The sequence below is a fragment of the Pinus tabuliformis genome, chromosome 3_2 (assembly GCF_031772625.1).
Source record: "Pinus tabuliformis cultivar Carrire ecotype Pingquan chromosome 3_2, CPIR1, whole genome shotgun sequence".
NCBI classification, from domain to species: Eukaryota; Viridiplantae; Streptophyta; class Pinopsida; order Pinales; family Pinaceae; genus Pinus; species Pinus tabuliformis.
The window spans coordinates 771,729,840-771,744,528 of NC_142302.1; the positions used below are offsets into that span (position 1 = coordinate 771,729,840).

General features: G+C 41.5%; 1 protein-coding gene across 1 annotated transcript; it reads left to right on the forward strand.

Moving 5' to 3' along the window:
* Positions 1 to 11,695: 11,695 nt before the first annotated feature.
* Positions 11,696 to 12,256, forward strand: LOC149182902 (uncharacterized). Its single transcript, XM_089414717.1, has one exon. It carries the CDS (start codon positions 11,696 to 11,698, stop codon positions 12,254 to 12,256), a length of 561 nt encoding a protein of 186 aa, XP_089270843.1.
* The last annotated feature ends 2,433 nt before the right edge of the window (positions 12,257 to 14,689 follow it).

Consider the following 14,689-nt stretch of genomic DNA (forward strand, 5'->3'; position numbering starts at 1 on the left):
GAATGAGAACTAGTTGGAAACTAGCCAGTGCGGGAGACACATTGAAGTGACTAAGTACTTAATTTAGATTTAGCAAGATTTATAGGATTTGATTAGATTTTAAGCAATTGATGTCAGTGCCTTATGGAGTCAACTATCTTGCTAGGAAATTTAGGACCAAGTAATTGATTTGCAACTGCTGCTTGGATGAATGACTATCTTATATGAAGTGCAGATCCTAAAGTTAATATGAGATGTAAGAATCTTAGTTAATTTTAGTTAAATGTCTATCTAAGTTTTAAGCCTTCAATCCTTTCTATATTGAGCCTGATTTGGTAGTAACTGGCAGAATGAAGATAAGGTGAAGCACACTAAGGTGTGATTAATGATACCTCTCCTGAAAATCTAACATACCCGGTGCCTCCGGCGCTGCAGAGAGTTGTAGCTCTGACGACTGCAAGGTCACCGTTTTAAGTACTATTAAAAGCAGGATTCTCAAGCAAAGATGGATGGATATCTATCTCTCTATCGACCAAGCTTATCCTTGGAAGTAAATTTTAGTTATGCAGAACTAACTTAAACGCACAAAATGATTAAAAGATGAGATGAAGTAGATTTCAAGGATGAAAAGTGCTTATGCTACGATCAATTCAGAGTTATATATCAAAGCCTTTAATTGTCAAAATGAATGTTCACTTCACTAGACAAAGATTGAAAGATAAACTTCTTAGCAATATCATAATTAGACCACAAGCTTATTTCAAATCTTCTAGATTCTTTCAAATGAAATTATAGCTCAAAGAGAACAAAAGTATCTTCACAAATCAATATCGGATTCTCGAAAAATACTCCGTTTATGAAACAAAAGATATGCATTTTATCACAATTTCATGATAGAGTACTTAATTTTCAGAAATAGTTTTTAGGACAGCAGTAAGAAAAACTTTATGACAACAACAATATGACAATGAAAACAGTAAGCTATCAATGATATCTTTATGCCAAAAATTTACCAAAATTTTTCCAAACTTGCCCACATGAATTATCAAAAATTTTCAGCCTGTTATGATGTGATTTCCATAATTATATCAAATCTGATATACTTATTACAGCCAACAATTAAAACATGAAATAAGCCTAATGATGAATGCCCAACTCAAGAAATTAATTCCTTAATGTATTAGACAACTTAGGAACTGATTTTAGGCTAACCCACATGAAATTTTGTCACTGTTATATTTCAGACTTCAGAAACATAATTATTCAGAGATAATAGTCACCCAAAATGTAGATCTAGGCCAAATTTTTTATACACATCAAACATAAATGACTTATTAATGTATTTAGCAATTTTTTTAGTTAATTTCAAACCACTTAGATGTGTTTTTCACCACTATTAGAAAGGTATATGACTATTGTAGCAAACAGTGAGGAAAAATATGGTTTAGAGATCAAACCCTTAGGCCCTAGGCCTTGAAGATCACTTGCCCAAGTTGCCAAAAAAAAATTCAACACTTGAAACACAAATTTTTACCAAATTTTTTGCAAAAACCTACCAATTATCAGTTTTAAAAAATTAAATATTCAAATCAGAAATAGAGCAAGGGGAATCTAGGGCCAATGAGAGCTAGCACAGGGCCAATAGAACTAGCGTTGGGCTAGGAGAAGGAAGATATTTGCCAAGTGAATCTTGGCAAATATACAAGTATTTCCATGTGAATCTTGCTTGGGTTATTTGCCAAAGCCTTTTTTGATTTTATCCTTGGTAAGGATTTTTGCAGAAGATCGCCATTGGATTTCATTCTTGGGAAGAATGTTGTTATTGATGGCCATAGTGACATAGACAAAGCCAAGAAGTTCATTGAACGAATCCAATTAGTACATAAAACAGTTCAACATCAGCTTGAAAAGTTCCAAGGTCAAATGGGTCGAGATTAGAAAGGTGAGGGAACTATACCGTCAATTGTTGAACAATAGAAAGTGATATTTTGGGGTCCAAAAGCTCCCAGTGGGGAGGAGTGATCCAGAGCTCAAAAATATGCTTAAAATTCAAATTTTTCAGAACGGTGTGGAACCTAAACGACTGCATAATTCTCGTCATCCTGAATCCAACGCAACTCGTTTCGTACGAAACGGACATCATATGCTCCCGAAAACGAGTTTTGTTCGTTTTTCAAAACAAACAATTTTTTGCAAAAATGATAGTCCAGTCAGCAATTCGTATTGCTTACATGGCACTGACTGGGCATGCCTATGTGGAAGGGTGACTATGCATTGATTGTTTTCATCCGAAGAATTATGTGGTGCCAAGTGGCATGATTTCATTGGTGCAGCGTGGCGGATTTTTATTGGTCAATTTGTTGGTGGTGATGTGGACCAACCGGAGGCCACCACATGGCAACTTGGTGGCCACTAAAATTTTGGCAGGTCGGTTTAACACTCCGCCTTATTCAAACTTGAGACTTATGTTTTACCAACTGCGCCATACACCAATATATCACCATGGGACTTGATTAAACGTGGGCATAAAATGCTATTTAACATGTATGGCATATGTATTGGGCGGTGGGGACCGTGGTTAAACCCCGACCTCTGTCCATGGACCATGGTTAGGGGCTAACCACGGCCCAAAATATTTTCTAACATTACCATACCATCGACATATATACTATGTCTTAAACTGCATGTGACAACCCTTACTGCGATGGTTACGGTAACCACCGCCCATGGCATTAACATTAACCATGATGCTTACAAACCGTGCCCATGTGATAAGCCAATGAAACTGCCACGAAAATCATTTCCATGTCCGTTAGTTGAACCGTCAGTCCGCCTAACCGTATCCTTATCTTCCCATGTCAACTCGGCTTTACCACCAGCGTAACCACCCGCACCAACCGTTATGTTAACCGCCAGGTCCACTGCAACCGCCAACCGCGCCTTTTGACAGCCTTATCTACCAACGCATACCGCGAGGTAGAGGAGTTAAGGGGCCAGCCACGAGGGCCAGTCCCAGGTCTCATGTGGACCCACATGCCCGAGGGCGAAGAGAACAAAGCCAGCCGGAGGGGTAAATCTCCAGGGGGCATCCCTAGGTCCCACGAGGAACCCACAGGACCGAGAGCATGGGAGACAACAATAGCTAAACAAAGCCCCCAAATTTCGGCACCCAACCCGGTCACATGGCCTCCATGTGGCCAAAATTTTCCGAAGTGGGGGCTTAATGGCGCCAAAACAGTCCTACAATTTCACCCGCCAAGCGCGAATTGTGCTAGGTTTAACAGGCAGTTTTCGCATTTGGGGCGCACGTGCCAGGTTTTGGTCGAATTGTAGTATGGTTAGCTGCTAAACTTGGGAAAAGGAGGAAGAAGGCATATATTCTTCAGTTTTTATCCAATTGAGGAGAAGAAAGAGGCCTCTTAGACATTTTTGGGTCTTCTGAAGCCAATGGAATAGGTTTCAGAGCCATTGGAGCACTTTTGTAGATAATGTTTTCAGGTTTAAGCCTATGGGTGCTAGGATCAACCAGGGAGTTGAATCATTTTTTAAAGGCTTTTGAGGATGGAGAGGACCTTGTAGGGGTTTTGCAACGTTCATATGTTTTTTGTGGCAACTGAGACATCTATGGTGTAGCTAATGTTTCTCTTTGCTCATTGTGTCTTTGAGGAAAACTCTCTTTTAGTACTTCAAGTGAATAGTTGTACTTGTTATGCTCATTGTTAGATGGGGTATGGGGTTTTCATTTGAGAACCCTTTTCTTGTTTATTGTTTCATGACTAACTGTAGGCTATCATGTTTTTAGAGTGAGAGTTCTTTGCAGAAGAATGTTTCCTTCAACGGGAAACTAGCCACTCTTTTGGTTAGCATAGTTTATGTACTCTTTATCACTGAAGTATTTTGAGCATAATTAGATTGGGTCAAGCCATTGGAAGCTGGACCAAGGAGACATAGCCCACGAGGGGTGAACTCCTTTATCAATTTCTAAGTGTATTATTGTTATGTTGTTGTTCAGTGTTTTTTTAAATTCATGTTTTAAGTTCATGAATTACATAAAAAATGTAAAAACTCATGTAAAACTTGCAATTTACTGCATAATCCTCAAGTATTTAGCACTGCAAACACTAACTTTCCCATTCGCAAACAATATAAGAATCAGAGCTAACAAAATAGGTATCAGAGCACTATTTAGATATTTAAGTTAATATGTACTCAAATAATTTGGCTAACAAAATAGTATAACAATGTCAAAGAAAACTACTTCAGGTTCAAATCAAAGGAGACTCATACAACCTTAAATTTTCCACATTAACAATAGCATAAATTTTCATATATGAAGGCAAATCCAACCTGAAGGCATTGCCACCAATCTTTTCCAGAACTCTGAATGGACCATATCGAATTGGTTTCATCTTTTTACCTTCTCCTTGGAGCCTCACTTTTCTAATGTGAAGCCAAACTTCATCACCGACTTGGAACTTGTGATCTACCTGATGCTTGTCGCGCCTTGACTTGTACTTGCCTTGGCTCTTTTCCCGTTGATCTTGAACTATTTGAGGTACCATTTGGAATCGTTCAATGAGCTTCTTGGCTTTGTCCGTGTCACCATCAATAACAACATCCTTCTTACCAAGATGGTACAGAAAATTATGACACAAATGGTAATCAAATTCCCCTACTTAGTTCTCTTGACTCAAGCTTAAATGTACATTTTGAAAGTATGCATATTTTTGACCATAAATTTCATGCAAAACAAAATTATGCTTGAGTAAAGTAGTTGCACTAACAATAGGCCTAGAAATCATATCATCAACCTTGTTGTATATACCTTTCTTATACCTACTGACGAAGTGGAATTGTTGTAAGGATCCCATCTGCCGAAAGTGCCTTGATTGCTGCAACTTTGTCACTACACCATTGAAAATTTTTGAGTGACATGAAATGGGCTTACCATATTGCATGAGAACTGCGCCCATGGCATAGTCGCTTGCTAGTACATGAGTTGAACTGATCTTTTCTTTCAAGACATCAAATACATTTTGTTGCTTGCCTCCCCACTGGAAGACCTTTTCCACACTGGTCAATGCATGCAAATGAGTTGCGATAAAAGAAAAGTTAGCCATAAACTTGCTCTGATATTAGGTTGCTCCCAAACAAAAAAAATATAACTTATTAACTTGATATTTAAGTTAATATGTAATAAGGGGCATAAAATGTGTCAAGCACTCATTTATACAAGTATTTCCATGTGAAGCTTGTTTGGGTTATTTGCCAAAGTCTTTTTGCATTTTATCCTTGGTAAATATTTTGCAGAAGATCGCCATTGGATTTCATTCTTGGGAAGGATGTTGCTATTGATGGCCATAGCGACATAGACAAAGCCAATAAGTTCATTGAGCAAATCCAATAGGTACATCAAACAGTTCAAGATCAGCTTGAAAAGTTCCAAGGTCAAATGGATCGAAATTAGAAAGGTGATGGAACTATACCCTCAACTGTTGAACAACTGAAAGTGATCTTTTGGGTTCCAAAAGCTCCCAGTGGGGAGGAGTGATTCGGAGCTCAAAAATTTTCTCAACATTCAAAGTTGTCGAATCATTATGGAAATTGAATAACTGCGTAGTTCTCATCATTTTGAATCTGGCCCAACTCATTTCGCACGAAACAGACATTGTATGCTCCCGGAAACGAGTTTCGTTTGTTTTTCAAAATAGTCGATTTTTTTGTAAAAATGACAGTCTAGTCATCAGTTCGTATTGCTGATGTGGTGCTGACTAGGCATGCTTATGTGGGAGGGTAACTGTGCATGATTTTTTTCCTCCGACGAATTAGGTGGTGCCATGTGGCACGATTTCATTGGTGCAACGTGGCAGATTTTTATTGGTCAATTTTTTGTTGGTGATGTGGACCAACCGGAGGCTGCCATGTGGCCTAGCCAGAAGCTGCCACCTGGCACCTCGGTGGCCACTAAAGTTTTGGCAGGTTGGTTTAACAATCTACCGGATTCGAACTCGAGACCTCCATTTTACCAACCGCACCATATACCAATATACCACCATGGGACTTGATTGACTGTGGGCATTAAACATTATTTAACATGTATGGCATATGTATTGGGGGGTGGGGACCATGGTTAACCCCCGACCCTGGTCCACGAAACATGGTTAGGGGCTAACCGGGACCCCAAATATTGTTTAACATTACCATACCATCGGCATATATACTGTGGCTTAAACAGCTTGTGGCATTAACATTAACCATGATGCTTGCAAATCGCGACCATGTGATAAGCCAACGAAACCGCCACAAAAACCGTTGCCCTGTCCGTTAGTTGAACCATCAATCCGCCTAATCGCATCCTTATCTGCCCATGTGAATGTGTATTTATCGCCGACGTAACCACCTGACCAACTGTTATGTTAACCGCCAGCTCCGCCCTAACTGCTAAATAGACCGCCAACTATGTCACCGCCATGTGCCTGGGTTTGCAGTTAACCTAAACCACCAGGAAGACCGCCAATGGAAAGGGGCTAGTCCTGGGGGCCAAACCCTTGACTTATGGCAACATATGTGACTAAGGGCGCAGGAAAAATCGGGGGCCTTAATGGGAAACTTATCAGTCCTACAATTTCACCCGCCGAGTGGGAATTGTGTCAGGTTTAATGAGAAGTTTCCATGTTTGGGGCGCTTGAGCCAGGTTTTGCATGAATTGTAGGATGGTTAGCTGTAGAACTTGGGAAAAGGAGGAAGGAGGCATAACTTCCTCATTTTTTGGTCTTTTCAGGAGCAGAAAGAGGCTAGATAGGCATTTTTGAGTCTTCTAAAGCCAATGGACAAGTTTTAGAGCCATTGAAGCACTTCTGAAGAGACATTTTGCAGGTTTGATTCTATGGGTGCTAGGATCAACTAAGAGGTTGAATCTGTTTTTGGGTCAAGCCATTGGACGTTGAACCAAGGAGATGTAGCCCAGGAGGGGTGAACTCTTTTATAAATTTCTATTGTTCAGTGTTTTTTTTTTAATTCATGTTTTAAGCTCATGAATTACATATAAAGACATAAAAACTCATGTAAAACTTGCAATTTACCTCATAATCCTCAAACACTTTGTTTACTATTCTGAATTAGAATTTAGCACAACAAATACTAAGTTTCCCATTCAGATCATGGACGCATGCCCAAGTGTAACTGATCTATGATACCACCACTCCTGTGCATCACCCTCCAAATGCAATGTAGAAAATATGATGGAATCTACCTCTCATGGGGGATTCAAACTAAGGTAAGTGTCTAGTTTATGAACCCATGATCTCGCAGAACTCTTGGCTAACCCATCAAACCCCGGAAATGTCACCTTCCCTGCTAGCTTTCTATTATCCCAATTCTGATTCTGCTATCCTCTTCAGAATGAGGGCCCAACTCCTCTATATTTCTTCTCCTTTAAATGGCAGTAATATGCAAAGGAGAGTGTCCTTTTGATCATGGGATCCAAGGCCTCATACTCGTCAATCTCGTTAGTGAATGATCTAATTAACTCCATGAATGCATCATCACCTCTCTCTCACTCTAGTTCCTCTGTTGAGCAAGGCATAGTAGGGCTAGGAGTCTGACCATATGTGTGGGTTGTGCATGGATGTACATGGCTCCCTTCTCCTATTCTAGAACCTCCTTCTTCTTCATTGTTTCCTCCGTCCTCCCTACATATTCTACAATTGTAGAGCCATCATCCACTTCATCATCTCCATCATTTGTTGGTTTGATCTTGCAAACTCCTCCAATAGTGGGTCACGCTAACCCTGCATAGGTTGATATTCACCATTGTCCCCCATGTAGTCTCTGGTGTTCTCAAACTCTATATCAGAAAGATGCTCAGGCTTGTCCTCTCTACCACTGCCTCTTACTCTCCCTCTCTGCCTTTAGGATGATGAACAACCCCACCAAACAGTCCAGTCATGACATTCTTTCGAGCCCACAGCGGGCCAAGAACATGCTCTAATACCACTGTAATATTCTAACTAGATAAATACTGTGAAATATCAAAACATGAACTAGCTAGAACAAACAAATAAACATGCAATCTGGAAACTCCATAAGAACATCAAATTTAGAATATTGTTGAGAAGAAACAATAGATATGATCCATTTTATTGAATATCCAATGAGAAGTTGAGTACAAAATATAGTGGAATGTGTGCACCTAAGCTCACTAAAGCAAGCATGGAAAACCCAGGTGAGAATGAAGAAAACTCCACACTGAAATGGCTCACTGGTTGTATGCTCTGCACAAAAATTTATTGTTGTTGCTGTTGAAGGCAAACTGATATTTGAGGCCTCAAATATGCTCCAAAAATTCTGAAAAGTTAGGACAATGCTCTCCAACTTTGGATCAACAAAACATGGAAATATTTTGGGGCTAATTCCAACCTCTTGGAATTACCCAAAAATCAAGCGAAATGCCCAGCGATGTGTCCCACCAGAAAATCTACAGTTGATCCACCCAAAATTCTCCACAAAAATAACTAAGAAACCACTGAAAGATAGCGCTGACATGATAGAGTGAAATTCCATCTATTTCCTAGCACAAGGTTGCAGTAATTGCTTCAACAAAAATGGCCTAGAAAACGCCTACATATTCCATAAGGAAGAATAATTCGGTCCACACAAATTCAACAGTCTCAAGCTCTAAAACTCTGCAAAGAAAGTCGTCCTCCTCCAAGCAAAATTCCTGCAAATTCTCAAGGAAATTTCCCCGCCAATCTCTTCCTCCAAGCAACTCTACTTCTGCTACTTCGTCCTCCTGAAAAATTCGTCCCACATGTTGCATAGATGAAATGGCTCACAAAATCTAGGAAAATAAGTATCCAGTCAACTCCAAATTTCTCTCCTAGGGTGACAGTCTAGGTTCACTAAAAGAGAGTTGGGATTCTCTGCTTGGAAATCCCTGTGCTAAGCAACACTGGTTGACTTAGCTCAACAACTTAAGCAAACCCTTCAATTCAAAAATGAAATGCCAAAACCATAATGATCAAAATGAGGCTCTAGCCTTCCTTTTATTTTTGCTTGCTCTTCTTCATGCCATGGTTCGATTTATTTCACACCATGATTTGATACTATGGTTTGATTCTTCCCATGGGTCAATTTCCATGCTTGGTAATCTCTGCAACTTATCTTCACTTTATTTTTTATTCTTTTCCTAAGTCCCAACCATTGCCTTTTCTCCAATATTTATTTAATATCTCCACACCTTATTTCTCCTAATTTTATTTATCTAAATATATATTAATCGTCAAAATTGCAAAATTGGGAATTTCCTTGTCAAAATTTTTAATTGGGGACATGACACGAAATATCTTCAAAATCTTGATACATTTAAACTACATATACATTATTTATGACAAAGGGGGCATTCCACATCGCCAAAAATTGAGTCCTTTACTGAAGGGTAAGTTAGGTCTAGTAAGTTATTAGTGACTTGATAGGTCAAGTTCTCAAAGAATACCATCCTAACCATCCTCCATAGAGCTAACTAATTGAAATTTAGAGCTTGTTGATCTACCATCAAAAGGTCACGGTCACTATTTCATCTTTTTCACTTCGCAACTTGACTTTATGTTCCACCAAAAAATCTATAGCTATCGGGGAGGCCATAGATATTACGATCGATCTTGCATCTTTGTCACATCTTGGGACTTGGGATCTTGGAAGTGAAGGTGGTCTTGTAATTTGATCCCATTAATGGGGTAGTCATATGGGCATCAGGACTAAACTAGACTCGCTCATTCTGAACATCAATCACCGAAAAGAATCGTGTTGGCTTCGAAACGAGGTTGAGGGAATTGGAGTTGACAATAAATTATTTTGTTGAGATAGAAACTATTTTTGAAACTTTAACCTCATAAAACTATGTCAAATATATATATTTTTTACGAAATCAATTATTATATATGAAGACCAATCTTTTTTTCGGCGCTGGAGCGATGGAGTCCCCTGCCGCTGGAAACCCTGCGACCTGAGCTTTTGGCAGGCCCGCTGCCGGGCCGCAGCCTCTGCTGCGTGCCTTCCCGCCCTTTACCCGCCTCCCCTGCGCTCTGGGCCATCTGCCCGGCCTCTTTCAGCTCGCGCTGCCCCCGTGGGCAGCCTCCCGCTCCTCTCTTCTTGCTGGGCCTCCTGCTCATTCCCCCTCCCTTCCGTCTTCGTTGGAGCTACTCGGATACGATGGGCTCCCCAGGATCTGGACAAGCTGACATGGAGAAAGCTTTTGCAACACTCATTCCAGAGAACAACGCTGAAAGGATCCGACCCACTGCCACAAAATTTATTAAGAAGCTTGACGAAATCCCGGAAATCCCTCTCCCCCCAACCCTCCCAAGGAGATCCGCTGTTGCCTTGGCAGAACGTGGGCTGGTTGGACAGTTCACGGGGTTATGGCCTTCCCCCAGAACGGTTCAGCGTTGGGTGGAAAGAAACTGGAACGCCATGGTTCAGGGGAAAATAGCGATACGGTTTTGTGGAAGAGGCTTCTTCACCTTCCTCTTCGAAACAATTGAGGACCGAAATCTAATTTTCAGGAATGGACCATACTTCATGGACACCAGAGGTCTGTATCTCAATCGCTGGACCCCGGACTTCGACCCAGAAATGGACGTCCCCAACGCAGTCCCCGTTTGGGTTCGTCTTCCGCATCTGCCGCTTCACTGCTGGGCAGACGAATCAGTTAGAGCAATCGGAAACGCAATAGGAAAGTATGTGGACATATCGGAACCAAAAGAAAACATGCATGCATGTGCTAGGATCTGTGTTGAAGTGGACTTGGGAAAAGGGCTACCAGAAGCAGTCAAACTCAGAGTGGATCAGTGGACGCATATTCAACAGGTGGACTACGAGCAACTCCCCTTCAAATGTAAGGTATGTCATGAATATGGTCATTTCACAAATAGGTGCCCTAAAGCTAGATCAGAAACTAACGCCAACCCTGAATCCCAAGAGGAAGAATGGGAAGTTGTCAGGAAAAAAAAGAAATCAAACCCTCCCCCAGAACTAGAGGCACCCCTCTCTGAAACCCCTCCCCCCCCTCTGTCCCCGCAAGCATAGACCAATCCATCCCCTCATCCTCCAACCCTTTTGAAACCCTAGCCTCAGAGGAACCCTCATCTCCCCCTCCATCCCCCAAGTGCATCAGAACCCCCCCCTCCTCCCCACCTCAGGCTTCCCCTCCTCACACAGTGGAAAGGATCATAACAAGAAACAAAACAAAGGAAAACATTGTAGCCACGGATCCCCCAAGGAAAGCTGGAAGAAAGTCAAACAAGGAGATAAGAGATGAGAATGCAGCAAAAGAGATGACCACAGGAACTCAACAACCAATAGATACATATCTGGACAAGAACAGGGGAATCGGCGAGAAGGCGAAGGAGAAAAGCGGGAACCACAACAAAACAGGTAAATGATGATTTTGGTCTCTTGGAACTGTAGGGGGATGGGCTCCTCCCTTAAGACAAACACAGTCCGAGATCTAATTAAATCAGAACAACCAGACTTCCTCCTACTCCAGGAGACCAAAATCAGCGACCAAGAATTTCAACACAGCATTTCAAAAAACAGAAGGTATGAAGGAATAGCCACGAGCGCCTTAGGAGCTTCAGGAGGCATAGGAGTATTATGGAAAAAAAACAACTGGACTCTCATCAGTAATATCCAAAGCAGATGGTGGATCAGAATCGACATGCAAAGCACAGACCAGAAGGAGGAACTCACAATCTACAATGTGTATGCACCTCCCCACTTCAGAGACAAGGCCGAATGTTGGGATTCTCTGAAAGCAGACATAGAGACCTCACAAGGGGAGAAAATTTTCCTTGGAGGAGACTTGAATCTAATTAGGAACGCTGAGGAAAAACTAGGAGGGAAGTATTTCACAGACCCACTCAGAGACAAATTGGAGGAAATCATCCAAGCTCACAAATTCATAGATATCCCTCCACAAAATGGGCGATATACGTGGTCAAATAAGAGGACAGGAAGGAGTAATATTAAAGAGAGACTTGATAGAATTCTTGTTCAAGAAAGTGCTGCAATCAACTTTCAAAGGATCCACAGCTCAATCATACAGGGATACACTTCGGACCACAAGCCTGTGGCACTGCACTTAGAAAAAGAGGAGGACCTGGGGCCGCTTCCCTTCAAATATAACAAGGTCTGGGATGCCAATGAGGATTTCAAATCCCTAGTGAAAGAAACATGGAGGACTGAGATAATAGGATCTCCTCATTTTGTATGGGAATAAAAAATTAAACAACTAAGGATGGCCATAAAAAAATGGGCGAGAAACTATGCTAATGAGGAAAGGAGGGTTAAAAACGAGCTGCAACGAAATCTGGAGAAATGGAACCAGGATAAGGAGACAATACAAGAAACGGAGGAGGATCAAAGAATAGAAGGTGAGCTAAACAAAGCTTTATACAACCAGCATCGAAATGAAGAGGAAGAGTTAAGGCAAAAGTCCAGATGCCTCTGGCTCAACTCGGGGGACAAAAATACATCGTTCTTTCATAACTGTCTCAAGGTCCGAAGAGCTGGAAATAATATAGGCAAGATAACCTTCAATGAGAAAGAGATCACAGATCGAGAGGAAATAAAGGACGCTGCCTCAAATCATTTCCAAACGCTGCTCTCAGCTGATCCGCAGTATGAAGATATCCCAGATTTCATCAACATCATCGAAAAGAAGGTTACAGAAGCTCAGAATTGCGATTTGGACAAAGAGATATCCACAGAAGAGGTGGAATGGTCCATTAACAGCATGCCCCTCGACAAAGCCCCAGGGCCGGACGATTTCACGGTAAGTTTCTATAAAACTCATTGGGAAATCATAAAAAAAGATTTTCTCAGAATGGTGAGAAACTTCCACAAAAAAAACAAATTGGGCAGCAGCGTTAAATCCTCGTTTCTTGCCCTCATCCCTAAAGAGCCAAGCCCTCAATCCTTTGATAGGTTCAGACCTATCTCTCTATGCAATGTCTCGTATAAAATAATCTCAAAGATTCTGGCAAACAGGCTGAAACAACTCCTACCCTCAATTATTTCGGACAACCAAGGTGGATTCCTCCCAAAGAGACACATTACTGATAATGTAATTTTGATACAAGAGGCAATACACAGCAGTATAGCTAGAAAGGAGAAAGGCATGATTATAAAGCTGGACATGGCCAGCGCATTTGATAGGGTAAACCACTCATTTTTGGAGAATGTGCTTGCAAAATTTGGGGTCTCAAGGCTCTTCATCAACAAGGTCATGGCATGTGTCTCTCAGAATTGGACAGCCCCGCTAATCAATGGGAGGCCTTGCAGGGCTTTTAAAAGCACTAGAGGATTGAGGCAGGGCTGCCCTCTCTCCCCCTTCCTCTATATTATCATGGCGGAAACCTTAAGCCTACACCTGGAAAACAAAAGAAGGCTAAAGGAAATAACGGGAGTGGACATAATAAGAGGAGCTAAAGGGATCAACCATTCCCTATTTGCAGACGACACGCTGCTAATAGGTGGAGCCTCTAGCCTTATGGCAAGGAGATTCAAGGCCATCCTGGACCTCTTCCTACAAGCCTCAGGGGGTAAATTAAATAACAACAAATGAAAGATATACACATGGAATGTCCCAAGATATATAACTCAAAGAATCTCTCTGATACTAGAAATCCCAGCCCAATCGAGCTGGTCATACTTCATGTACTTAGGACTTCCGCTTGCAAGAGAGTCAATCAAAAGTGAAGTATGGGTCAAACTAGTTGAGAAGATGAGAGGGAAGCTTCAAGGTTGGGGGATGCACTGGCTCAATCTGGCGGGTAGAACTATCCTAATTAAATCCATCCTATCTGCCCTCCCTATCTACCAATTCGCCATAACGCTTGCCCCCTCAAGCATCCACAAGCATTTGGAGTTGATCCTCAGAAGCTTCCTTTGGAAGGGAGGAAAGCAAGAAACGAAGAAATTCAGCCTTGTAAAATGGGAAAAAGTCATCCTTCCCATTGAAAAAGGAGGCTTGGGAATTAGAGTCCCTAGACTTGCAAACTTGGCAATGGGATTTAAGTTAATATGGAGAATTTTAACTGAAAAGGGCACCTGGTGGGTAGAGGTCCTCAAAAGGAAGTACCTGAATGGAAGCAACAGCAATATACTCTCAGACACAATCATAGAAAGGCATTGCACCCCGGTCTGGAAGCTGATAAAGAAAACTCTGCCTCTCCTCAAGTCTCACATCTCCAAAGTCCCAGGCAACGGGAAACAAACCAGCATATGGAGAGATAGAATAATGGGCCAGGAAGCCAAGGAAAAGCTCCTCCACCTGAGGCCGTTGCAACAGTGGATGCTGGACAAAAATCTCACAAACCTCTTTGACATCTCAAATTGGGACCAGGACAGATGGAAAGGATGGCAAATCAGTCAACTACCGGATGGTTTAAAGGAACTTTGGACTAATCTCAAACTCTTAATGGCAGGAGCAGCGCCTTCAAGCAGAGAAAAAGAGGACAGCTACATATGGGATCCTAATGGTGGCAATTATTCGGTCAAGGAAGGCTATAAAGCGCTCCAAAACCAAGCAATCTTAAACAATTGGCAATATCATAAGAATGTCTGGAAAATCGAGAGCCTACCGAAGATCAAATTCTTCAATTGGACCTTGCTCCATGGCAAGCTCCTCACAGCAGAAAACTTGAGAAAA